Below are 25,901 nucleotides of genomic sequence, written 5' to 3' on the forward strand. Positions count from 1 at the left end.
ATGTATAGCTTTAACACTAAAAATCATCGCATGTTCTGGCCCCCGAGTGACAGTCCGGCTCAGAGCGGACCAATGTTAAGTGACCAGCCTTTACCGCGACCACAACCACCTCCCAAACTCAACCGAGTAGGCAATGTGAAGGTAAGAAGGCTATCATACTACCCTTACTAAATGTTTGAAAAAAATCCAGGATTTTTAAGCTTGCCAAGTTCATAAATGATGTCACTGATTTGGGGGATAAAACACACAAAATGACTGTAAGTGATTGTGCACTGGATATCTTTGTCTTGGACCTGTGAAAGATTTATAACTACATTGGCTTTGATGCATTGTTAGTTTTTGTGCAGCATCAGATTTGAACTTTTTCTCCTTCGTTTATATGCTGTATAACTCCATAAGCTTTTTTTAGCACAGGCCTATCTAAAGGGTTAATGGTGCCACCTGGTGATCAACAGTTAATGGACTATTGTATGTGACGGCAGTAGAATATAGTTTACAACACTCATGTGTGTTTACTCATGGACATGATTTGTTTTTTTGACTTTTTTTTGGCACAGGCCTATCTAAAGGGTTTAGTCATTCACTGGTTAAATGTCGGCTTTCGGTGCATTGACGTTTTTAATGCTGAGGTGAAATGCTACAACTCTGCAGAACCATTAGATGATGAGATATCACCCAGACATTGCAACACCCCCACAGCCGAGCACACAACCGCTAAAAATGCATTATGATCATTAAACTTGAGCGGTCACGTACATTAGCCATTATAGACATATTCAAATCAAGTCAATAGACAGCGCAGGACCATTTATTCAAACCTAATGCCTTATATTATAAACAGATTTCCTCAAATAAAAGTTAGTTCACATAAGTCAGCACGTTAAGGTATTGTTGTTCATTACCATGGCAACTAACTTGTGTCCAGGTATGAACGCGCTTCTCGTGTATGAAAAGTAACGAGCGGTGATGGCGCTATGGGGGAATGGGTGCTTTCTTTGCGGGAAATAACCCATTCCTGGTTACGGCCTCAATCCTCGAAAGGCCTCGTCAGGCACTACGATCGACCCAAATTACGTTTCCGAGATATAGCCGGTTAAAGTTTCAACTGGGCTCGTTCGATTCGTCCCCCTGAGCACTATGCCAGCGTGTCACGGTTCTCCGCCCCGGGGGTTTCCAGTCGATCCTGCCCGGTATCGCATATGCTTGTTGCAAAGATAAAATCGAATGGCAATCACATCTAAGGAAGGCACACAAATAACAGAGATAGTGATGAAATATAATGCACCATCCGGGGCACGAATCAAAGCTCAGACACCCCTGGAGGAAAAAGCCTCCATAAAACAGATTGACGGTCTGCAAATTGCAAGAAAAGCTTGTCCTTTACTGAAAATCATCCAATATCCTTTTTATGTTTTAGAATAAATATATCAAAATATCCGTAAAAATCGAAATTGTTTAAAACACTTCTCAGATAATTTTTTTAGAATAAATTGCATCAAAATTGTATTGTATTTAACATAATTATATGCATTTGAAATTTAGAGATGGGTTCTGTTTTAATGTACCCAAGTGTACCTAAAATAGAGAGAGTTTAATATACAATTTGTGGCTCCTAATTTCTTTTTAATTACCCACTTGTAAAGTTGTTCACTGTTCTTTTTTTTTTATATAAATATAGTATTTGTATTAAATCCATATTCATTGAGTTGAATCGAGAATCGAAATCGAATCGATTTGAGAGCTTGCGAATCGAAATCGTATCGAATCGGAACATCTGAAATTGAATCGATACCCAGCCCTAACTACACCCATATTCTATGATTTCAGTCTATGGTTCTTTGGGAAGCTTTGGGAAGAGGGTTGTCTTATAAGGGGGATGTTTACGCCTTTATTTTTGATAAATATAACTTCTTTCTGCAAAATTAAGAGATTAATATTTAAACTTTTACATATTATAACCTGGAACCTGGATGTGGGAAATAATTACAGTTAGATCCAAAAGATAGTTTTTAGCAACATAGCGCAGATGCTAAAGAACATTGTTAGCTTACTAGCTTACTTGTATAAGATTGTGTGCTACGCTAGTATATTACTTCACAGCAGGGCTCCAGACTAACTTTTTTACTTTGGTGCACCCAAAAATTTCCCCCATCTCGCGTCGCCTTTAAAGCTAAACTGTGTGATATTTTCCCCCATCTAGCGGTTAAAAAGGTATATGACCATCCAGTGAATATTAGTTTCTCTTCCTCTCAATTCCGATTTCGTTTTAACTCCTACGGTGGCCGATTTAGTCCAAGATTAACATGGCTTCCAGTTCGACCTCGTCCACATTGGACACGGTGCCATCGAGTGTTAAAACGCGAAAGGCGAAGCTTGAATTTACGGGTATGTCCCTCTTTGGCTAATGTACTTTCAAGATGGAGAGGCAACATGGCGACCCGCATTCGAACCCCTCACCCGTATGTATTTTCAATGGCATATTATAAACTTACAAGAATACTTTATTACTTGAAAGAAGTAAATATACATTAATGAGCACATATATTCTTGAAAGAACTAAGTGTTTTTAGCTAAGAATAAACTAAAAAAGTTACACAGTGTAGCTTTAACGCCACAATTTCAAGGTCAGCTTATACATTCAATTACATTATTTAAATGACAACATAATATATGCAGTTACACAGGAATTCAAATCAAGGGAAACAATGCTTTGAACATTAATATTTTAAAACTACAGTTTTAACAAAGTGTTATAAATTAATTTAAAAGATAATGAAATAATAAACAATGAAATACAACTCATAATAAATAAACACCAAAACTGCAGCTGCAACCTGTCCACATACAAAACATGGGCAGCGGTTACAACAAACATAAGACACTTACTTTCCACTTTTCGAATATTTTCTTCATTTTTAATTGAAAATAAACACCTTTCAGATCTGATATGTGATGAGAAAAGGAAATACGGCGAGTTCGGATTTGAACCTCAGGTCGAATTGTGTCAAAACTCAGTGCCACGCATCTTACCCCTACACTATCAACGACTGACAGATACCAATGGCGTGTTCCCGGCTTTACAGAATTAACCTGCGCCTGGAATTTAAAAGTTTTACCGTTAGTTACTTGCGGCCTGATGGATGGGTTCTCTCCCGCGTTAATGCAAGTTTTTAAAAGTCTTTTTTTATAGAATTTTTCATCGCTGCTGTTTATCTATCACACAACTGCAAATTTAGGCTAAGTGAATAGGTAAACACACTTCATGAAAGTGTGTCTCTTCAAAGGAAGATTTCAAACGGCGAACGGCAAATGATTAACTTACACACTATGATTTTGTTTTGGTGGTTTGCTTGACGATGTGAGTACAGGACTCTTTCACTTTAATGGTAACGTTAGACATTGTTGTGCCAAATTATTAGCCCCCTCATTGAAGTCGCCTGATTGCCTAATCCTAACCCCTCCCCTACTCCTAAATTGACCAATACTAGAGGGGTAATAATCTGGCAGGGGGTCGAAATTCTCTGGTGCTGCTCAGGTCGCAATTTCAATCACACACACAGCACGTAGCAGGAATATCTGGACCACAGCCAATCAGAGGCAAAGACCCGCCCCGTCTCTGTCTCTGATTGGTTTAGACCACAACATGATCCAACCATGAGTGTGTGAGTTCAGTCAAAGGAGGTGGAGGGGCAGCTGAGCGGATGCAAGGACGTTAGGTGCACCTGTCACAGGCATTACTGGCTTGTACTTTTAAATCCATTATATTATAAATGTACAGTTTATTGATGTTCTGTGGTTTTACACTGCAGTAATTATTAAATAAATCATATTATTGTGCGGTGAGCTTAAAGGGTCACTACTATGAAAATCACAGCTTCAGTGTGACATCAATAAGAAAAAGTATAATTTCATAGATATTTTCAATAATATCTGTTCATATTAAAATATGTAGGAACTTAATACATTAAGTTGTCCTTTTAAATGTAATTTAATAATTTGTATGTAATTTTATTATTAAATAATAATATTTAATAATATTGCTTTCCTGTAGCTCAAACACTAGAGAGTGGCGCTAGCAACGCCAAGGTCATGGGTTCGATTCCCAGGGAAAGCAAGAACTGACAAAATGTTAAATGTGTACCTTAAATGCAATGTAAGTCGCTTTGGATAAAAGCGTCTGCCAAATGCATAAATGTAAATGTAAATGTAAATTTGTATTAATTAAAAAAGGTTTGCTGTTCCAATAAAGCTCCGTGTGCTCGCTTTAAGCTCATCCACATTGAACGTCTATGTAAATACTTCATAAACAGACTTTAAATATTTACTCATGGTTTTCACTTCAAGTTAAAAAAACACGTTGTGAGCTTAATGGCATAAGGGGTGTAAAGGGTACAAACATGTTTGACTTTTTGCATTTAATGATGTACATCTTAATCGAAATGCTTTTGCCATTTAAAATAACATTAAATATGATTGTGTGAGAGATTAATATTTTATTTTAACATAACTTCTTGTACTCAAACTCTTGCACTAAAATGTCTCAGTGTAGATTTTGGTGAGCCTGATAGGTACGTTTACCCCATAAAAGAAAAGAAAATACAAAAACCGTTGCAGGATTTACGGAAAAGGGTGTATTGAATGTGTTTTTTCAACCATCATGGGACATTATTAATATTAATCCTGTGTTCATATGTTCAGGGCTTCTGCACTGGAACACCAATTAGGAGCGTGATGGGCCCACCTACACCGTGGAGGGAACAAAGATTAAGAATCCTTCATGAGAGACTTTCGAGGCATAAGGTAAGAAGGCTATCATACTATTGAATGTGTTATTTCAACCATCATGGGTCATAATTAATATTTATCCTGTGTTCATATATTCAGGATTTTATGGCCAGACTAGAAAGGAGAGCCAAATACATAGATGAACTGCGGACACAATCAACGCTTGGAAACGAGAAAGACGAAAAGGCAAAGAAGGTAAGAAGGCTATCATACTATTGAATGTGTTTTTTCAACCATCATGGGATATTATTAATATTAATCCTGTGTTCATGTGTTCAGGTTATAGGTGCCAGACCCCCTATGAGCACCACAGCCACACCTGGACTGCGGACACAACCACCGCATGGAAGCAGGCAAGAAAAAGAGGTTTCGGCGAAGAAGGTAAGAAGGCTATCATACTATTGAATGTGTTTTTCCAACCATCATGGGACATTATCAGTATTAATCCTGTGTTCATGTGTTCAGGTTATAGGTGCCAGACCACCTATGAGCACCACAGCCACACCTGGACTGCGGACACAACCACCGCATAGAAAAACGCAAGAAAAAAAGGTTTCGGCGAAGAAGGTAAAAAGCCTATCATACTATTGAATGTGTTTTTCAACCATCATGGGTCATTATTAACATTAAGCCTGCGTTCATATGTCCAGGGCTTCTCTGAGTCTTAAAAAGACCTTAAAATGATCTTAAATCAGAGCAGAAAGTCTCACATTCATAAAGTCATGGCTGCATACATTGCAAAAAAATATTTTCTTCCTCAGTATTTATGTCCTGTTTTCCAATACAAGATACATTTTAGGGATGCGCGAAATATCAGCCACCATATCGGTATCGGACGATATATGCGTATTTTTAATGATATCGTCATCGGCCCGATAAGAACATTTGTCCGATATATTAAAACCGATAATATGTAAATTGTATTATTATGTAAAATGTAATGATAATATGTATTATTTCCTTCAGCTGAGACACTTCAAATGCCAATTATTCACCATGATGGTTATGAATCACAAAAAAAAAAAAAAAGGAAAATAAAGTTTGTCATATCGGCTATATAAAATTATAACGAGAACAACTGTGTGTGTGTGGGGCATGACTTTAATGGTGAGACTTTTTTTTAATAATCAGGCTCTCAAAATTATATAAAAATATGGGTTTAGATTTATCGCCCAATATATCGGTTATCAGCTTTCAAATATAAAGAATATATTTGCCAAATATCGGCCAAAATGATCATATCGGTGCATCTCTAATAAATTTACTTGAGACGCAAATGTAAAATGAAATGTAAAATGCACTATCCAAACTTAAATGGCTGTAATTGAAGAATACTTCATATAGACCTAGGTTTGGTAGACACTCGGCAGATTATTCCTGAAGTGAAAGCAATTCATAAGATGGAAGTTTAAAAAAATTACAAATACTGTAATAAATATTTGTTATTTTATATAAAATATTTTGCCTTATTTTACCTCTTTAAAGGTGAACTATGTAGGATTTTTGCAGTAAAATATCCAGAAACCACTAGGCCAGTGTTATATATTTTGTTCAGTTGAGTACTTAAAATATCCCAAATGTTTTCAACTATTTGTAAATCGTGAGAAAATTGCTATTTTAACCAAGGAACCGGGACGTGTGAGCTATGCGTGTGAGGGAGTCGCCTGTCGATTGCGTCATATCTGCGTCACCCTCGGTCTCCGGTTTTATTCAGTGAAACACTTTACTCTCACTGCAGTGTGAACAAGTGTCATAGCAGCCGCCGAGCGAACGTCATAACTTCCTTTTCAACACACTCAGATATATCTTATACGATAAACAGAGTTGCGTTACCTCAAACTCATGACTGGAAAAGAGGAAGTTGCGCCGGCAACCGTGTCATAATTAAAGTCCTGCCAGCGACTATGCCATAATAACAGTCCCGCTCTTCAATCGCTCCTGCGGCCTTGCTCAGCTCCACAACACTCGCTCCTGCTCTGCTTCACTACAGTAATGTTAATAATCGCATCCATGAACATGATTTCTGCCCGAGTCCTATCCTGACTGTTTCCCACCGGCTGTGAGGTGAAGACCACATGTCCCGAGATTCTGCGCTCAAACGTGCCGTCATCAAACTACGCCTTTGTTTTGAACAGGCGACCTCTAGTGGACGGAAAAGTTACATAGTGTAGCTTTAATTACTATAAAATCAAAGCCTTATGTCTAAACAAGTTGTGTTCCAAATTTGAAGTTGATATCACAAAAGTTCAAAAAGTCCCCATGAGATTTTGTTTAGGCGCTGTACCAAAAACAGCCACCGGGTGTCAAACACATTCCATTGATTGTTTTTATGATGTATTTTCCTGTAAATTTCTGTCCAAATGTCACTCCAGCACAAAACAGTAACCAAATATGGAACCTTGAGACTCAGACCTTTCCGACGAAATGTGTTTTGTCAAGATTAGAAAATATTTTTATTATAAAGTGGTTCAAATTAATTTTGTAATATGAAACCTGACACCGCCCACTGGGGGAGGAGCCCGCTAGAAGAATTTAGAATACTGTTTCCATGGTAATGCAACGTCCGATTTTAAAACGGTTTTCACAAGATGAATTTTGAGTTCGTAAGCTTTCGAATGATACCTAATTTATGATAATTAGACTACTAAAATATGATATGAAAAAAAGACGCTAAAAAAGGCGCTAAAAATAAAAAGAGCGCCAGGCGTCCCGCCAGTGACAGTTAAGGGGTTAAAACAACATCAAATATCTGTCAAAACCTCTAAATGAAGCTGATTTTTCTGAGTTCTTGTTTTAGTCACAAACTTCACAGAAAACTTCACATTTCTGCAGTAAATGTGTCTTGATTTAAGAATCTTTAGATACAGTATTTTTGCTGGAAAAAGAGAAATCACTTTCTGCAGTGTGATCAGAAGGGGCAGTAAAAGTTATTTCCATATTGTAGTGGTTCTGAGCAAAACCATTCATGCTTTTTTTAGTCAAATGAATGAAAAAGTGACAGATATCTGTTGGAAGTGTTTCTCCTTAAACATCTACATTTAGAGAACACATTGATGTTGTGTTCCCTTCGTTTTATTCTTTACATTTGTTAATAGGTCTTAAAAAGGTCTTAAATTTACCTTCATGAAATCCTAACCCTGTATGTTGAGCATAGTATTATGGTGTTTATCCTCATTTATCATCAACAGGAGCTCACTCCGCAGCGGAACAAAGTTCTCATGAGTGAAAAGTCTTTCACACGTCCTCCCAGCTTTGGCCCTCGCCAAACCGGTATGTAAAATTTGAATTTAAAACATATCACTTGAGTATGAAGTAAGCATAAGTTCCTTTATGAGTACCATATTAACATGAAATAAATCTGATGTTTTATGCAGAACGGGATCCAACAAAATCAATTCTCGGCATCAATGTTGAGGATGAAGTAAGTGAATTTTGTATATTCTGATTGTTCCCGTTCAAATGAATATGACATTTTGTAATATGTCACCTAGGGCTGTAGCTATCGATTATTTTAGTAATCGAGTATTCTACCAATTATTCCATCGCGTAATCGGATAAGAAGTACTTTTTCATTATTAAAGAGCAATACTAAATATACAAGAGAAAATTAGACGTGCATCTTAAAATGAACAACTAATTTGTTTCCTTGGAAATAGAAAAAGTTTAAGTATTATTGCTGAAATTGCATACATTAATATCTGTGAAAACTAAACCAATTTAGTGCATTCAATTGCCATATTATATTCAAAATGCAAATACAAATATATGAATAAAAAATATATAAAAATCAATTTCAAATTACTTTAAAAAGGAATACATAGTAGAACCTAAAACAAAACCTTCAACCTATAAATCAATATAATAGTAATATAGATGATAATAATGGCTAAACATGCATTTATGTTGTGAACTTAACTTTCAAGTCTCAGCTTCAGCTCAGGTATGACACAAGCCTTTACTGTCTTCCGAAGGCTTTGTGGCTTTTGTAAGAAACAAAAATGATTGGACAGGAAGGAAACTTGGAACAAGAATAAGAGTAGAGATGCGCGGATCAGCTCTAACGTCACCGAATCCGCTGTTAAAAACAAACCATCCACCCGCATATGATTTTCTCTAGATCCGCACCCGATTGTCACATTACAATTATTCAAATTGTCCGTGGTAAGCGTGATGCTATCGCTAAACGGGTCGCGCTACTGAGCAATAATCATGCAGTCTCGGATCTTGAGATGAGCTGAATCCGAAAGTTTGAGGAATTGTTTCAGCCCTAATGTCACCCCTGGACCATAAAACCAGTCATAATGAAATTTTAAAAAATAATAATCTTTCAACTGATGTATGGTTTGTTAGGATAGGAAAATATTTGGCCGAGATACAACCACTTGAAAATCTGAGGGTGTAAAAAAATCTAAAAATTGAGAAAATCTCCTTTAAAGTTGTTCAAATGAAGTCCTTAGCAATGCATATTACTACTAATAATACATTTGTGATATATTTACGGTAGGAAATGTACAAAATATCTTCATGGAGCATGATCTTAATATCTTAATGATTTTTTGGCGTAAAATAAATTTTTTTTTTGACCCATTCAATGAAGTGTTGGCTATTGCCACAAATATCCCTGTGAGACGCAGGACTGGTGTTATGCTCCGGGGTCACATATGAAATATATCTACTGCTTGTAAATTGTGTGCATTAGGTTTTTCATTTGTGTGTAGCATATGTTCTCTTCTAACCTTTCTCACTTGTTGTTTCTCAGATGTATTTACCGGGTATGAAAGTGAAAGAAGAGGAAGAGGGCAGAGAAGAAGAGGACAGAAAAAAAAAGGACAGAGAAGAAAAGGACAGAGAAGAAGAGGGCCGAAAAGAAAAGGGCCGAAAAGAAAAGGACAGAAAAAAAAAGGGCAGAGAAGAAGAGAGCATCAATGTGCCTAAAAGAAAGGTTCCAAGGAGTGCAGTTTTTAGTAACATAGAGAAGAGTATTTTAAATCGGCAGAATGAAATGCAGAAGGAGTTAGAGGAAATGAGGTCTGTCCTCAATGAAATTACTTCGAAGAACACACATTCCCAGTGGAGGGTAGCAGCACAAGAGGATAAGATGTTCAGATTATCGTGTAATTTAAGAGATTTGGTAAATACACACATACATTTACATAGACAAAAAGACTCACTGATGTCTTCTGTACAGTTCTGTCTCTTAAGATCACTTACTATTCATGTGTTCTACAGCAAAGGGAAGTTAGTGAACTTCAGTTCCAGAACCGCCATGATTATATTATCAAGTCCTGGGTTCAGGATACGTTTGATAAGATCATGGACTGTAGCCACCCGGAAATTGATGACCCCCTGAAACAGCTGGAAGTGGTGAATAATGCACAAATAATTCTGCCAATCTTGAAAGAAACTGTATTTGTTTTTGATATGATTTTTTTTTCAGTAAAGTCAGCACACAGCAATGTGTGATAAAATGCAACACGCGAGCTGATGTTTTTGTAATTCTCTCTCCAGATTCGGGACTTTTTTCATATTGAAAGATTAGAGATAAAAACAGGAAAACGGTACGCACTTCCCAAGCTATTTCATTATATTAGCTCGGAAAAGTGTGAGGACTCCGGAGTGGCCGATCAGATGTCTCAGAAAACACCAGGAAGCAAGACGATTGACCTGGAGGCCGAACTAATGTAAGTACTTTTACATGTTAATTTGTTTCAGTTTTGGTTGCCAGACACTGATTTATTGTTTTTTTTATTTCGTCATGTTTCAGAGCTGAGTTTTTTACCATAGCACAAAAAGAAACGGTAGAAGACATGGAAGAGCTTAAAGCCTGGGAAAGGTCATCTCAAGCGTGGGAAAGGTCAGCACAAGCGTGGGAAAAGTCACCACAAGCGTTGGAAAGGTAAGCACTGTCATGCCAATGTGCACAATGGATGTTTTGCATATGTATAACTCTGTAACGATGCACTTGTGTCACGATTCCATGCAAACGCCTGAGACTAAACTCGCAATGCAATATTTATCGCGGTATAAATAAAGAAGAGATGTTTTTTTAAATTATTATTTAAATGATATTATTGTTATTATATTATTATCAGGACAAACAAATATTCCCCCATTGCATTACTATGTATTATATTCAACACTACATATAGTGGTTAATGTAGTAATGTCTAGGGCTGTAATCAACCAAAGAAAATCTTGGTCGACTGAAGTCCTGACATTTTCGACTAAAAATTACGTTAGGAAAAAAAAGTTAAATTAATTAGCTGCGCACTGTGCGCAGTACTTGGTAGCCTTGTTGTCTGCCTAAATGAATTATAAATAAACATAAAAAACTAGTAGGCTATTTGCAGTATATTAAATAGTTTTTGACCAGATTACTTTGCACTGAAATGAGGCTCTGACAGCGTTGCATCACGTGCACCTGCGCAATATCATAGTACAATATTTTCGTAAATCATAGGCTATGTTGTCAACTAGATATCATCACAAGAACTTTTGAGGAATATGCAACATCATTTAGACAATTGTTTTTGTCATATGTATTATAATAACTGACAGACAGTATCATTTCAGCCGCTCTGTGAACATGAGTTCAGCTTTGCGGCTGAGACACGAATAGACTATTAACTTAAAGCTTTTACTCTTAAACACAAAAGGCACGTCCACTTTAATAAAAAATGAATATTTATTAAACAAGAGCAGAAAAAACGCTCTCACCATTAAATAAATAACGTTAATATACAGAAAACTAGCCTTCTTCAATATGTCTCTTCTCCAGTGGGTTGGGCTAATCCAAAAGAAGTGAAAACAATGGGGGTGTTCTGAAGACAGTCTATTACCTGTGAAACAGGGGTGCTCTGAAAACACCCCCATTAGTGCTTTCCACCTGATGAAATGAACGCGGTAAAACTGACAGTACAGATCCACTTAGCGCGGTGTTGTGACGCTTCCCCTCATGTGTATGTTGATGGGCGTTCCTCAAGTTTACCGCTATGGGTGTGCGTTTGAGCCAGCGAGGAATGAAAAACAAAGGACCAGCGAGAGACTTCTCTTCGCCAGTTGGTTGGGCTAATCCAAAAGAAGTGAAAACAATGGGGGTGTTCTGAAGGCAGACTGTTACCTTTGAAACAGGGGTGCTCTGAAAACACCCCCATTAGCAATTAGAGCTTTCCACCTGATGAAATGAACACGGCGTGGCAAAACTGATTAAATGAACGCGGCAAAAAATCGACCAATCAGAATTTTGGTCGAGCCAGAACGTATCGACTAAAAATCGACTAATCGACTGGGAGATTACAGCCCTAGTAATGTCACTGAAACGTTCATCCGTGCGCACTCCTGTTTTTATAAGAATAAACCATCTCAAATTCTTCGAATAATTATATTACTAAAACTAGATGTGATCTGGTGATTTAAATGATGTTTGCGCTTTCACTTTGAGGAGTGTGTGTGCGCTTCAGATGATCAATGCAGTCAGTCACAGATCTAATCACAAGAAAGTAGAGTTTAGGTTCTCTGCCTTGATCAAGCATTTGTGTTTTTTTAATCATTATTTTATTAGCCTAATTGAATGGGCAGAAAGCTATGCCTGAATCAGAAATAATATATTTTTTTTAGCAAAGTAAGAATTAATACTACAACAAATGTGTACCGCCGTCGGTGTGTGAATGAGTGAATGTGAGGCAAATGTAAAGCGCTTTGGATGGCCGTAGGTCTGTTAAAAGCGCTATATAAATGCAGTCCATTTACCATTTACCATTAGAGATGTGTGCTAAACTGATGAAGTGCAGCATCTGAACAGAACCGCTCTGAGACGCCAGTCATGAGCTGCTCGCGGGAACACTGCGCTATGATTAAAGATTTATTTTCGTTTAGAATTGTTTCGTTTAAAAGGGGACACTTCAAGCGTTCTATACACACATTTCTCATGTCTGTGAGGCTGAGTTTGGGTTTATTTATGAGATGTTCAAGAACAATCGTGATCGCTCCCGCGCCTCCATGTCACGATTGCTGTCTGCTATAGCCGATTTGCTTCTTATTTATTAAATCCAGGCAATTGGCTGAGGAAACATTGATTAAAATTAAGACACAATTTATACTAAACGAAATTCACTTTAAAGAAAGGCTTTCTACAAAACAAAACTTAAGTGCATCTTTGCACTTTTCATAATCAGATGAAATTTAAAAAAAAACTAGAGTTGTTCTGATTCTGATACTAGTATCGGAAATATCCCCAATACCACAACAAATTCTGGCATCGGTATCGGCGAGTACTTCAACCCATGTACCGATCCGATACCATTTTCTTAAACAAGACCTAGTTATTATGACCGCGAGCTTTGCCTAACCACTGCGCATTTCTTCTTCGCTGTTCAGAATGCATTGCAAACACAGGAAGTTGTGCTGTGTTGCCACAAGCAACCCGTTTAGAGCAGCGAAGAAGAAATGAAAAAGCATTAGCAGTATGTCCGCTGTTTAGCAGTATTTCGTCTCTGTGAGGATGGCGGGCGCCCGCGCACACACACACACGCGCGTGACACTCGCTTGCTGTCTTTGTCCTCCCCCAGTTTCTCTACCTCTACGTGCGTTTTTACAGTCTATGGGCACTATATGAGGACACAAACCCATAAACCGTCACTTCATGAGAATTTACTGTGTCATATCATGAACACAGACACTCAAAGGTGTTCACGGCAACCCGTCAAAATAAAAGTTTCGGTTTGACGTGAAGAAATTTTCAGAATATGTTAGGCTACTGTTGTAGCCTACTGTAGATTTACTGCGTTTTTATGTAATAATAATAGTTATGCCTAGAAGGTTGTAAAGAGATTATTTTCTGATTAATATATAATTTTTTTATATTCCTACATTTATTATACTGTTTTTTATACAGTTATATTGTAAAACTAAAATACCTTTTTCAGTTTGCAGTGTTAGATTTGTGACTGCATTTGAAGTTCTTCTTCACTTAAGAAAAATAAATAATATTACTGTCAAATGCATGTCAGATAATACAAATACTGTAATAAATACAGTAGTTCACTTTTTAAATGTTTTTTAACATGTTTTATTAAGGGATAAGTCTGAAGCACACCATAAAATAATTCTAGCAGTTCATACAGGGCTAGTAGTGAATACAGCTGTGTATATACAGATACACACCCAGGTATCGGATCAGTACTCGCTATCAGCCGATACCCTGAGCCCAGGTATCGGAATCGGTATCGGGAAGGGGAAAAGGGTATCGGAACATCTCAAAAAATAACATTATAATATTTAAACATAAATATAAAGCAAAATACATTGTGTAATGGCTACAACAAGTATAGTCGGCTACAGTACTGATAAATGTCATGTCTGAGGGATTTGAGCGAGCGTTGTTTGACCGGTGAGGGTTCATGAGACATTCATGACATTTTTTGGATCTTTTTGAGAGGAATGGACTTTAAATGGAGGGACAGAAATCTTTCTCTGGTTTCTTGAAAATGATCTTCATTTGTGTTTTGAAGTTAAATGAAAATCGTACTGGTTTGAAACGACATGAGGGTGAGTAGATGATGACAGGATTTACATTTCTGAATTATACCTTATAAACACAGCTGAGCCTTGGATAAAACAACTCTATAACGCGAATCATATAATTTACATCGTATATCGAGATATAAAAAAGCGATGTATTGTTACACCCCTAATGTATGATGTTGCATATGCACAGTGAAGAAACTGCTTCTGATAACATTCTTCATCTCTGTTACAGTGTCAGTGAAGTCGTCAGTGATCCTGCTGAAGAACAGGACTTTGAACGGCACTTAGGGTGGATGTATATGCACTTAATGAAAGACCATGAATATGAACTGGACCGCTATCAGGACGAAAAGGAAAAGATGTATGTTTCTTGTGCACAACCATGTGTTCTACACACTCTCAATCGGTGGGAAATCTGGGAACTGAAGACAGTAACAGTGTTTGACCATCTTTTTGTCTTGTGTGTTTTTGTGCAGCAAGAAGAAGATAGACAACTTTATAAAGCAGTTATACTCGAGGAACAAAAAGGAGGCAGAGAACCGTAAAGCCATAAGACTGATGGAAATTAAAATTGAAAACACGGAGTCGCACAAATCTGACCAAATCGATTTAAGAAATACGGTAAGCACATCGTGTCCCATCTAAAGCCATCACACCACCACGCCGCATCCAAATGTTTTACAGTTTTTCTCCATTGGTTTGGCTCATTTCTTGAAACAGAAATTACACTCTCAAAATTGTAAGATCCTTTGGCAAAACGGTCTTACAGTTCAGCACAACACTATAGCTCACTTGCAAAAGCTAATATCTCTCCGAAAACTGTTCACGCATGCTTCAAAACTAAATTCCTTTCCCATATAAATAGTCAGTGCCACCAAAATGGCAAAGATCTTTCTCAATCGCTTTGGCTCATTTCTTGAAACAGACCGGATGTTCTCATCACTCTTGGTGCTTTTGCCAAAACAACGTGGATGGTTCAGCACAACACCATGGTTCATCTGCAAAAGCTCATACCTCTCCCAAAACAGTTCACTCATGTGCCAAAACTAAATTTCCTTCTCATTTAACCCTCTCGAGTCGGCAATCAAGCCGGCATGATTGGCTTGCTTTTTTCTTATCAATGCCAAAGAGACTCAAATAACTCTAAGTCGTTTTTTTTTCATTCAGGCAAGTGTTATACATCATTATAATCTGTTAAGTTTCAATTTTTTTTTTGTACAGTCACAATAAAAACAAATTGTTGTGATTTTTGCAAAATACAGAAATCAAACACGATGCGCGATCTGCAGCCTCTCTGTCAAAGACGTTCATTCAGATAGTCTTCAGAAAATGACCTCTAGCTTATTGAATACTTGTCTGACAAACATGAGCCATAAGTCAAAAGAAACGCTGAAATGTCAGGTTTTAAACACTGTAAACCAAATCAAAAACAAATATTCTGTGTTTATGTAATCCGTTTGAAAGCAGAGCGTTGTCAGTCGTTCCTGAGCGGTTCATTATACGTTAATGCGACCACGCCCACGAAGCGCGCGCTCTATTGAGATTCAAATACTGAGGCGACACCCACACACACATCAGCTCAAACAAACACATCGTGCAATGAGGCGCACTGAAGCTTTCTTTGTTTAAATTAGCTCAAAATGACTGTCAGATGTAAGTAATTACCTTGACAAACTATACATCATTTAAAAGATCTAAGACTCAAGCTTCCATTTTTGACCTCTGTTTTATTCTCAAAGACATATAGTGACCGTAATTTGTTAATATGTGTCAGGAGTTATGAATATGAAAACCGTCGGTACCTTCTAAAGATAGTAATACGAGCGTCAGCTGCTCTCATTCATAAAAAAGGGCGCTCCGTGCACATGTAGTCCATATATAGCACTCATGAAGAAGATATCATCTTCATGCGTGCTATATATGGACTACATGTGCACGGAGCGCCCTTCGGCTGCCAGTATGAAGAGTTTTTTAGGAATGAGAGCAGCTAACGCTCGTATTACTATCTTCAGAAGGTACAGACGGTTTTCATATTCATTGATCGATTTCTGGAAGCTGTTTATGTCAATGTCACATGGTATCACCATGTGACATTGACATAAACAGCTTCCAGAATTTGCTCTAACAATGTTAGACTAACATGCAGATAGACAAGTTTGAAGATAATAAACACAATCGCGACAATATATGGCTTATCTGTGTTATTTATACCATGTTGGGTGTTCTCATAATAGATTATATTTATAATGCAATACTACTCGAACTTTTATAATTATGCAGAATATTAAGAAATATATTTTCTGTCTGATTTTTTGATCCAAAGCCACTTCCCCTCTCATCCTCCCTTCCCCTCTCTACCCCTCTCTACCCACTTCCCCTCTCATCCCCCCTTCCCCTCTCTACCCCTCTCTTCCCCTCTCTACCCCTCTCTACCCACTTCCCCTCTCATCCCCACTTCCCCTCTCTACCCCTCTACCCACTTCCCCTCTCATCCTCCCTTCCCCTCCCTACCCCTCTCTACCCACTTCCCCTCTCATCCCCCCTTCCCCTCTCTTCCCCTCTCTACCCACTTCCCCTCTCTACCCCTCTACCCACTTCCCCTCTCATCCCCCCTTCCCCTCTCTACCCCTCTCTACCCACTTCCCCTCTCATCCCCCCTTCCCCTCTCTTCCCCTCTCTACCCACTTCCCCTCTCATCCCCCCTTCCCCTCTCTACCCCTCTCTACCCACTTCCCCTCTCTACCCCTCTACCCACTTCCCCTCTCATCCCCCCTTCCCCTCTCTACCCACTTCCCCTCTCTACCCCTCTACCCACTTCCCCTCTCATCCCCCCTTCCCCTCTCTACCCCTCTCTACCCACTTCCCCTCTCATCCCCCCTTCCCCTCTCTTCCCCTCTCTACCCACTTCCCCTCTCATCCCCCCTTCCCCTCTCTACCCCTCTCTACCCACTTCCCCTCTCATCCCCCCTTCCCCTCTCTTCCCCTCTCTTCCCCTCTCTACCCCTCTCTTCCCCTCTCTACCCACTTCCCCTCTCATCCCCCCTTCCCCTCTCTACCCCTCTCTACCCACTTCCCCTCTCATCCCCCCTTCCCCTCTCTTCCCCTCTCTACCCCTCTCTTCCCCTCGCTACCCCCTTCCCCTCTCTACCTCTCTCTACCCCTCTCTTCCCCTCTCTACCCCTCTCTTCCCCTCTCTACCCACTTCCCCTCTCATCCCCCCTTCCCCTCTCTTCCCCTCTTTACCCCCTTCCCCTCTCTTCCCCTCTCTACCCACTTCCCCTCTCTACCCCTCTACCCACTTCCCCTCTCATCCCCACTTCCCCTCTCTACCCACTTCCCCTCTCATCCTCCCTTCCCCTCTCTACCCCTCTCTACCCACTTCCCCTCTCATCCCCCCTTCCCCTCTCTACCCCTCTCTTCCCCTCGCTACCCCCTTCCCCTCTCTACCCCTCTCCACCCACTTCCCCTCTCATCCCCCCTTCCCCTCTCTACCCACTTCCCCTCTCATCCCCCCTTCCCCTCTCTACCCACTTCCCCTCTCATCCCCGCTTCCCCTCTCTTCCCCTCTCTTCCCCTCTCTACCCACTTCCCCTCTCTACCTCTCTACCCCTCTACCCACTTCCCCTCTCATCCCCACTTCCCCTCTCTACCCACTTCCCCTCTCATCCTCCCTTCCCCTCTCTACCCCTCTCTACCCACTTCCCCTCTCATCCCCCCTTCCCCTCTCTACCCCTCTCTTCCCCTCTCTACCCACTTCCCCTCTCATCCCCCCTTCCCCTCTCTACCCCTCTCTACCCACTTCCCCTCTCATCCCCCTTCCCCTCTCTTCCCCTCTCTACCCCTCTCTTCCCCTCGCTACCCCCTTCCCCTCTCTACCCACTTCCCCTCTCATCCCCCTTCCCCTCTCTACCTCTCTCTACCCACTTCCCCTCTCATCCCCCCTTCCCCTCTCTTCCCCTTTCTACCCCTCTCTTCCCCTCGCTACCCCCTTCCCCTCTCTACCCACTTCCCCTCTCATCCCCCTTCCCCTCTCTACCTCTCTCTACCCACTTCCCCTCTCATCCCCCTTCCCCTCTCTTCCCCTCTCTACCCCTCTCTTCCCCTCGCTACCCCCTTCCCCTCTCTACCCACTTCCCCTCTCATCCCCCTACCTCTCTCTACCCACTTCCCCTCTCTTCCCCTCTACCCACTTCCCCTCTCTACCCCTCTACCCACTTCCCCTCTCATCCCCCTTCCCCTCTCTACCTCTCTCTACCCACTTCCCCTCTCATCCCCCCTTCCCCTCTTTTCCTCTCTCTTCCCCTCTCTACCCACTTCCGCTCTCATCCCCCCTTCCCCTCTCTACCCCCTTCCCCTCTCTTCCCCTCTCTACCCCTCTCTTCCCCTCTCTACCCCTCTCTACCCACTTCCCCCTTCCCCTCTCTACCCCTCTCATCCCCCTTCCCCTCTCTTCCCCTCTATACCCCTCTCTACCCCTCTCTTCCCCTCTCTACCCCTCTCTTCCCCTCTCTACCCACTTCCCCCCTTCCCCTCTCTACCCCTCTCATCCCCCTTCCCCTCTTTTCCCCTCTCTACCCACTTCCCCTCTCATCCTCAATCTTCCTCTTCCTTGAGCAGGCAGTTGCCCTTGTTCATTTACTTGGGCAGGTGCAAGTAAACATACCGTTTGATTGGTCATCTGAGATGTGTGAAATACAGCACTGTCAATTGCTGTAATACATTTATCAAATGTTCCAAGGGATTCATATATGGTATTCATGGTATTATGTTCTTGACTAATTTTGACAATTGAACAGACTATTGTGCATGTGATGACTTGTACGATGAAATGACGCTGACACGTTTTGGAGCGAACAACCATTTGACTGAGAATCAACAATCAGTTTAGATCAATAAGATCTATTCACTTGGAAATTGTGCTAAATGTAGGCTACCTGTACTTAATCATTTGCAAAGATGTACTGAGACACTGAGACATGTACTTAGACATTTGCAATTTGATGAAATGAATGAGAAATGCTATTCTGTTGTGAACAATTGCGAAGTGGTTTGGAGGTTTGTCCATGTTGTTTTGAGAATGTAATTTCTGTTTCAAGAAATGAGCCAAACCAATGGAGAACAGCCGTATAGTCATTTACAGTTTATCTCATCGTTTTGCTTTTGCCTCACCAGATCCAAAAATTAAGTCAGCAGCTCTCTGGGTTTTACAAGGAGACCTTACGCCGTCGCGCTGGCGTAGCAATAGAAATGCTGGAAGATTTGGACGAATGGCTTTATGACAAGATGGAAGTCATGCCGCCTGAGAGATGCTGCGAAATAAGAAAGAAGCTTTTTAAAGCCTATGCTAACACGTAAGATATAAAAATACATGTCTTTGTGACACAAAGCAATAAAGCTACTGTGATGATCATCAGTGGCTATTATAATTGTATGGTTTGTGTGATCTTTTGATAATCTCCCTCCTTTACAGTGTGAGGGAAAATAAAAAACTCGAGGTGGATGCATGGTTTGCGGAACGGAGGAAGAAAAGACTGGAGAGAGCTTTTGCTCCTCCTCCACCGAAAATGGTAAGGGCCACACAGAACCAGCACTACATACCCCATACTTTTGTCTTGCTCATCAAATATTGTGACATGGATCCATAGTGTGACTAACTTAAAAATCACGTCTCTATTGCAGATCGGAAAAAGACCAGTGCCACGCATCTCTGGGGGACTCCAGCCTCCTCTGGTGCCTTCTCCAGCACCCAGGATTAAAGACAGACAAGGTGAGAGAAAAGGAGATGGAAGGATGAGAAGCGACAGAGGGTAGAGAGAGAGAAAAAAATCACCTGGGTGAAATCCACCGAACTCCTCCTCGTTTGGATACCTCTCGGTGGACAGCTCTCTGACTCCGGCGCCTGGGGGACGACGGGCCCCTCCGGCCTCAGGCAAACGCTGGCGACTCTTCCGCTCCCTCTTGACAGATAGACAGATAGAGTCCAGTTCCCAAAGCGCACTGCCATCCGGCCTTCCAGCAGCCGGGTGAACTCCTCCAGGCGATGGCGCTGGAAACCCTTCAATGGACGGCTCTCTGACTCCTCCCCTGCCTCGTGGACGACGACGGGCCCCTTCAGCTTCAGACACCCGGAAGTGAGTCCCCCGTTCCCTGCTCCTCCTAGATAGATAGATAGATAGATAGATAGATAGATAGATAGATAGATAGATAGATAGATAGATAGATAGATAGATAGATAGATAGACAGAGATAGATAGATAGATAGATAGATAGATAGATAGATAGATAGATAGATAGATAGATAGATAGATAGATAGATAGATAGATAGATAGATAGATAGATAGATAGATAGATAGATAGATAGTAGGGCTGCCCCTAACGACTATTTTTATATCAACTAATCTATCGACTAATTTATCACAATAATTTTCAACAATTTTAGTTAAAAACATTTAATTTAACTTGCACCGTTGGCCTTCAGTAGTGTCCTATAAAACATATAAATGTAAACAAGCCTTTGACAAAATGTAAAACTAAAAGAGAAAAAATGTGAAAAGGTACAAATTTGTAAACCAATATAACAAAAAAAGAGAATATCAGCAAATACTTTTTATATAGAATAGTGTTGTCAAGATACCAAAATTATGACTTTGATACCAGACTAAAATACCTCAATACCGATACCGAATTGATACTTTGGCAAAAAACAGTAAAAGTAATTGAGTAATATGACAGAACTTACTATTCATTGTTTTATCATTCTTTTAGGGTTAAAAAACCCTATAAACTCACTTGTCCGGCATGTTCCTGCCCTTTCACACAGAATATGAGGTCCGGCCCTTTAAGAGCTGCACGGACCAAATTCATTGTAATACCCGATTTCTCACTCAACTCTGTATGCGTTCACTAAAGACATATCCGACTGCGTTAACCCGAATACTCGCCAGGGCGTGCATTTTTACAGAGAGTTCGGCAGCATGAACACGTCCCGGCCGCGCCACACTTTTCTGCTGCTTTCTTTTTCCTGAGCTGCTCGTATATATTCGACTGTTCTGCTTCCATTGTTTAGTGAACGGTGGAAGCAGAGCTCACACACACGTCCTCACTCCTGCTGTCACACACACACGTCCTCTCACTCCTGCTGTCACACACACACGTCCTCACTCCTGCTGTCACACACACACGTCCTCACTCCTGCTGTCACACACACGTCCTCACTCCTGCTGTCACACACACACTCACTCCTGCTGTCACACATCGACGCAGATTAAGAAATACTGCTCTTATTACTTCATATCGTTCCCAACTTACCCAGTCGACTAAAAATATTGACGTCGACTAATTAACAGCGTCGACGTAGCTGATTGTATCGACCAATTGCAACAGACCTAATAGATAGATAGATAGATAGATAGATAGATAGATAGATAGATAGATAGATAGATAGATAGATAGATAGATAGATAGATAGATAGATAGATAGATAGATAGATAGACGGACAGAGATGGATAGATGGATAGATGGATAGATAGATAGATAGATAGATAGATAGATAGATAGATAGATAGATAGATAGATAGATAGATAGATAGATAGATAGATAGATAGATAGATAGATAGATAGATAGATAGATAGATAGAGTTTATCATAGGGAGGAGGAGCAGGGAACGGGGGATTCACTTCCAGGTGTCTGAAGCTGAAGGGGCCCGTCGTCGTCCACGAGGCAGGGGAGGAGTCAGAGAGCCGTCCATCGAAGGGTTTCCAGCGCCATCGCCTGGAGAAGTTCACCCGGCTGCTGGAAGGCCGGATGGCAGTGCGCTTTAGGAACTGGACTCTATCTGTCTATCTGTCAAGAGGGAGCGGAAGAGTCGCCAGCGTTTGCCTGAGGCCGGAGGGGCCCATTGTTGTCGCCCAGGCGCCGGAGTCAGAGAACCGTCCACCGAAGGGTTTCCAGCACCATCCCCTGGAGATGTTATTGCAAATTTATTTCAATAAATCACATGTACATCTCAAATTAACAAACTGTACAAATCACAAATGAATTACTCTTTCCAAAGCTGTGTCACATTACTAGTTTTTCTTGATCTTAGTGCTGCATTTGACACCATAGATCACAAAATACTCTTAGATCTTCTACAAAATTACACTGGTACTCAGGGACAGGCATCATATCTATCAGAGCGTTACCAATTTGTCTATTTAGATGGAGAACAATCTAAGATAACGTTGGTAAATTATGGAGTGCCGCAAGGATCTGTGTTAGGCCCTCTGCTATTCTCAATATATATGAACTGTAATTTTCTCCTATTAAATTCAGATAAGACTGAGGTATTACTTATTTGACCAAAAACTGGTACACAGAATCTCTTAGATTATAACTTGCATTTAGAAGGATGTACTGTTACTTCACAACTTGTCTTTTGAAAATCATATTTCAAATACTACAAAAACAGCCTTCTTCCACCTCAGAAACATCGCTAAGCTACGGAACATGCGATCTGTCTCTGATGCGGAAAAGTTAGTTAATGCTTTCATGACCTCTAGACTAGATTAATAATACATCACTAGCTGGCTGTCCTGCATCCTCAATAAACAAGCTACAATTAGACCAAAATGAGCTGCTAGAGTTCTTACTAGGTCAAGAAAATATGATCACATTACACCAATTCTAACATCCTTACACTGGTTACCTATTAAGTTTCGTATCAATTATAAAGTGTTGCTACTGACCTATCAGGCCCTAAATGGTTTAGCTCCTGTGAATTTAACTGATCTTCTATTGCCTTATAACCCATCACGATCTATAAGATCACTGAACTCTGGGCTTCTGGTAATACCTAGGATATCTAATTCCACTAAAGGAGGAAGAACGTTTTCATATTTGGCAGCTAAACTATGGAATAGCCTTCCTAATAAGACTCAATCCTCCAGTTTAAATCTAGATTAAAGACACATCTCTTTAGCCAGGCATTCACATAATGCATCTCATAACCTTGTACTCCAGTTATGTCAGTGCACATGATTGTCTTTGCTTAATGCTTTGAACAGCAGCTACGCTAAGTATTTTTCTGTTTTTTTTTTATCTCCGGACGCCCATCCCGAGGTAACCAGTCTGGATCAAGCCTCTCGTAAAGACTGCAGATGACCAACACCAAGAAAAGCGATGCGGGTGTATTCAAATGTGAGTATTACAAACCAAAATCACGGTTCCTTGTGTTAAAATCGCATTTGTTGTGCTACTGTAGAGTAAACAGTTGAATTGTTGAAGGTGCAAAGACGACAGACAGTACAGTATAGTTGTGATTGTGCTATAAAAACACATTTTATTATGTATGAGCGCAGTAACACACACACGTCTCCAAAGTAGATTTACATAAACCATACAAAGATGCTTACTAAATGTTTATTTAACATCTGACTGGAACGTTTTCGATAAGTATTGCAGATGTCAGTAATGTTAATAAATCGACATTAAGTAACTAAACATAAGTTATCTTTTTTATGTTTCCATTCGTACTGTTGATAAATTGAGGAACATTAACACATCAGCAACTACCTCAACATTTAAGGCTATTGAGCACATAAACTTTTATGCTTTTATCAAGGTGTTGTTTAAGATCCAGGTAACGTGAAAGTTGTCTGATGTTACAGGGCCAGAAGAGCACGTGTGTGTTTATCTGGTGGAGAGAGGCTGTTGAAGGAAGGCTGTCATCAAAGGCTTTGAGTGAGTATACTACAGAAATTAATACAACTTTATTTAAAAAATCTATTTGAATCTTAAGTTGTATTTTATTTTAATTTCAAACAGTTATTTCAGCACTTTTCTGATGCTTGATGTCTGTGCATTTGCTGCAGATCTTCTGTGGTGGAGCAGGGCCTGCAAGGCAAGGTGACGGTGGAATGTGTGTGTGGGGAAAAAAGTAAAGAGCCTTGCTCAAGGACACACTGCGGAGATCCAAGCAGAAACCTTCTGCTTATCAGGTCAGTGTTTAGCCCACTACACCACAAAAGTCATGAAGCTACAATACAATTAGCATGTAATTGTAAAAATATTAAATTAAATATGCCAAGAAATGGTATGCTGACGTAACGCGTTTGAATCTGTTTAAATGTTTTACAGGTAGTCATGCTGATGGAGAGCAGGCACAGCGGCAGTCAGATGGTCCTTGTTCTCCCACTCTTGCTTCAGGGTTGTGGGGTTCAGAGGGACATGATGGACGGCTAGTACAGGCGAACGTGTCCATGGTGGTCAACTGCTTCATCAAAATAAAGCTGCAGAATTGGCACAGCTGTGTTGAGACGTCTGTAAATGTGTGATAGTTTGAACAATACATTTGAATAAAGCTTTGTTTCATGTGTTGGTGACTTATGATTACTTTTATTCAGTCTTTTACTCATTTATTCATGTTTCCTATAGTTGTCAGTAAATAATATTTTATTAACCCGTGCATTCATTTTTTGCTTGACTGAAAATTGATGTGTATTCACATCGGCTGCATTTGTCTAGTGTGTATTCATGCGTCGCTATGTCATATGACAACAAGTTGCATTTTGCTCGTTTAACTAAAACGATATCATTTTCAGTAAAAAAAAAAGAAGTAATAATTAAGTATTGATCAACATTTGTCATTATGATTGTAAGTGTTTGGGTGGGCTAGCAATGCAATTGGTAATGCAACAGGTAAAATCTGGGGTAATCTTCATTTTTAATAGTGATACTTATATTTTCTGAGTATAAAATCAACAGTTTTCTCCAAAGATGAGATCCTCGAGCAGCTGAAAGACGTCTCTGTGCAGACGCTGAGGGAAACTACTTGGTAGGGCTGTAGAGTTACTGATGCTTTGAGCTCTCACTGCACCTGTCACTCACAAATATGGGTTTCTATGCATTATATACACAGAAAAAAAACACAATAGGCAAGGCAAGGCAAGGCAAGTTTATTTGTATAGCACATTTCATACACAGTGGCAATTCAAAGTGCTTTACACAGAAATGAAATAAAAATATTACAGTTATAATAGGAATTTAAAGAAATAAAAAATAAAGAAAATATTGAAAGATAAAAATAAAGAGTATAATTAAAAATAAAAATAAAAACAGGGTTAAATTTAAGCATATAAATTAAAATGCAAGCAGTTCGGACAAAGCACGTACAGTGGCACAGTTCATTCAGTAAATGCACAGCTAAACAGATGTGTTTTGAGTCTGGATTTGAAAGTGGCTACTGTTGGAGCACATCTGATCTGTTCAGGAAGCTGGTTCCAGCTACGGCTGGCATAATAGCTAAAAGCAGACTCTCCTTGCTTTGAGTGAACCCTTGGTATTTCTAATTGACTTGATCCTGATGATCTGAGTGATCTGTTGGGTTTGTATTTAATCAGCATATCTGCAATGTATTGAGGTCCTAGGTCATTGAGTGATTTATATACAAGTAATAGCACTTTAAAATCGATCCTAAATGTAACTGGAAGCCAGTGTAAAGATCTGAGGACTGGTGTGATATGGTCATATTTTCTGGTTCGGCTCAGGATCCTGGCAGCAGCGTTCTGTATGAGCTGCAGCTGTCTAATGGTCTTTTTGGGAAGGCCGG

General features: G+C 40.0%; 1 protein-coding gene across 1 annotated transcript; it reads left to right on the forward strand.

Annotated features, from left to right (window-relative positions):
- LOC307136707 (uncharacterized protein) lies at positions 1 to 24,667 on the forward strand (the record flags this gene model as incomplete). Its single annotated transcript, XM_079833953.1, has 20 exons — positions 1 to 141; positions 4,699 to 4,800; positions 4,885 to 4,980; positions 5,065 to 5,166; positions 5,251 to 5,352; positions 7,974 to 8,055; positions 8,160 to 8,206; positions 9,545 to 9,916; positions 10,015 to 10,149; positions 10,294 to 10,466; positions 10,550 to 10,681; positions 14,543 to 14,671; positions 14,787 to 14,931; positions 19,483 to 19,661; positions 19,781 to 19,877; positions 19,990 to 20,207; positions 22,198 to 23,491; positions 23,962 to 24,034; positions 24,166 to 24,291; positions 24,431 to 24,667. 16 exons carry the CDS (start codon positions 1 to 3, stop codon positions 20,119 to 20,121), a joined length of 2,166 nt encoding a protein of 721 aa, XP_079690079.1. The 3' UTR covers positions 20,122 to 20,207; positions 22,198 to 23,491; positions 23,962 to 24,034; positions 24,166 to 24,291; positions 24,431 to 24,667.
- Positions 24,668 to 25,901: the final 1,234 nt, after the last annotated feature.

This window comes from Gobio gobio (assembly GCF_949357685.1).
Source record: "Gobio gobio genome assembly, chromosome: 13".
Classification (NCBI taxonomy): Eukaryota; Metazoa; Chordata; class Actinopteri; order Cypriniformes; family Gobionidae; genus Gobio; species Gobio gobio.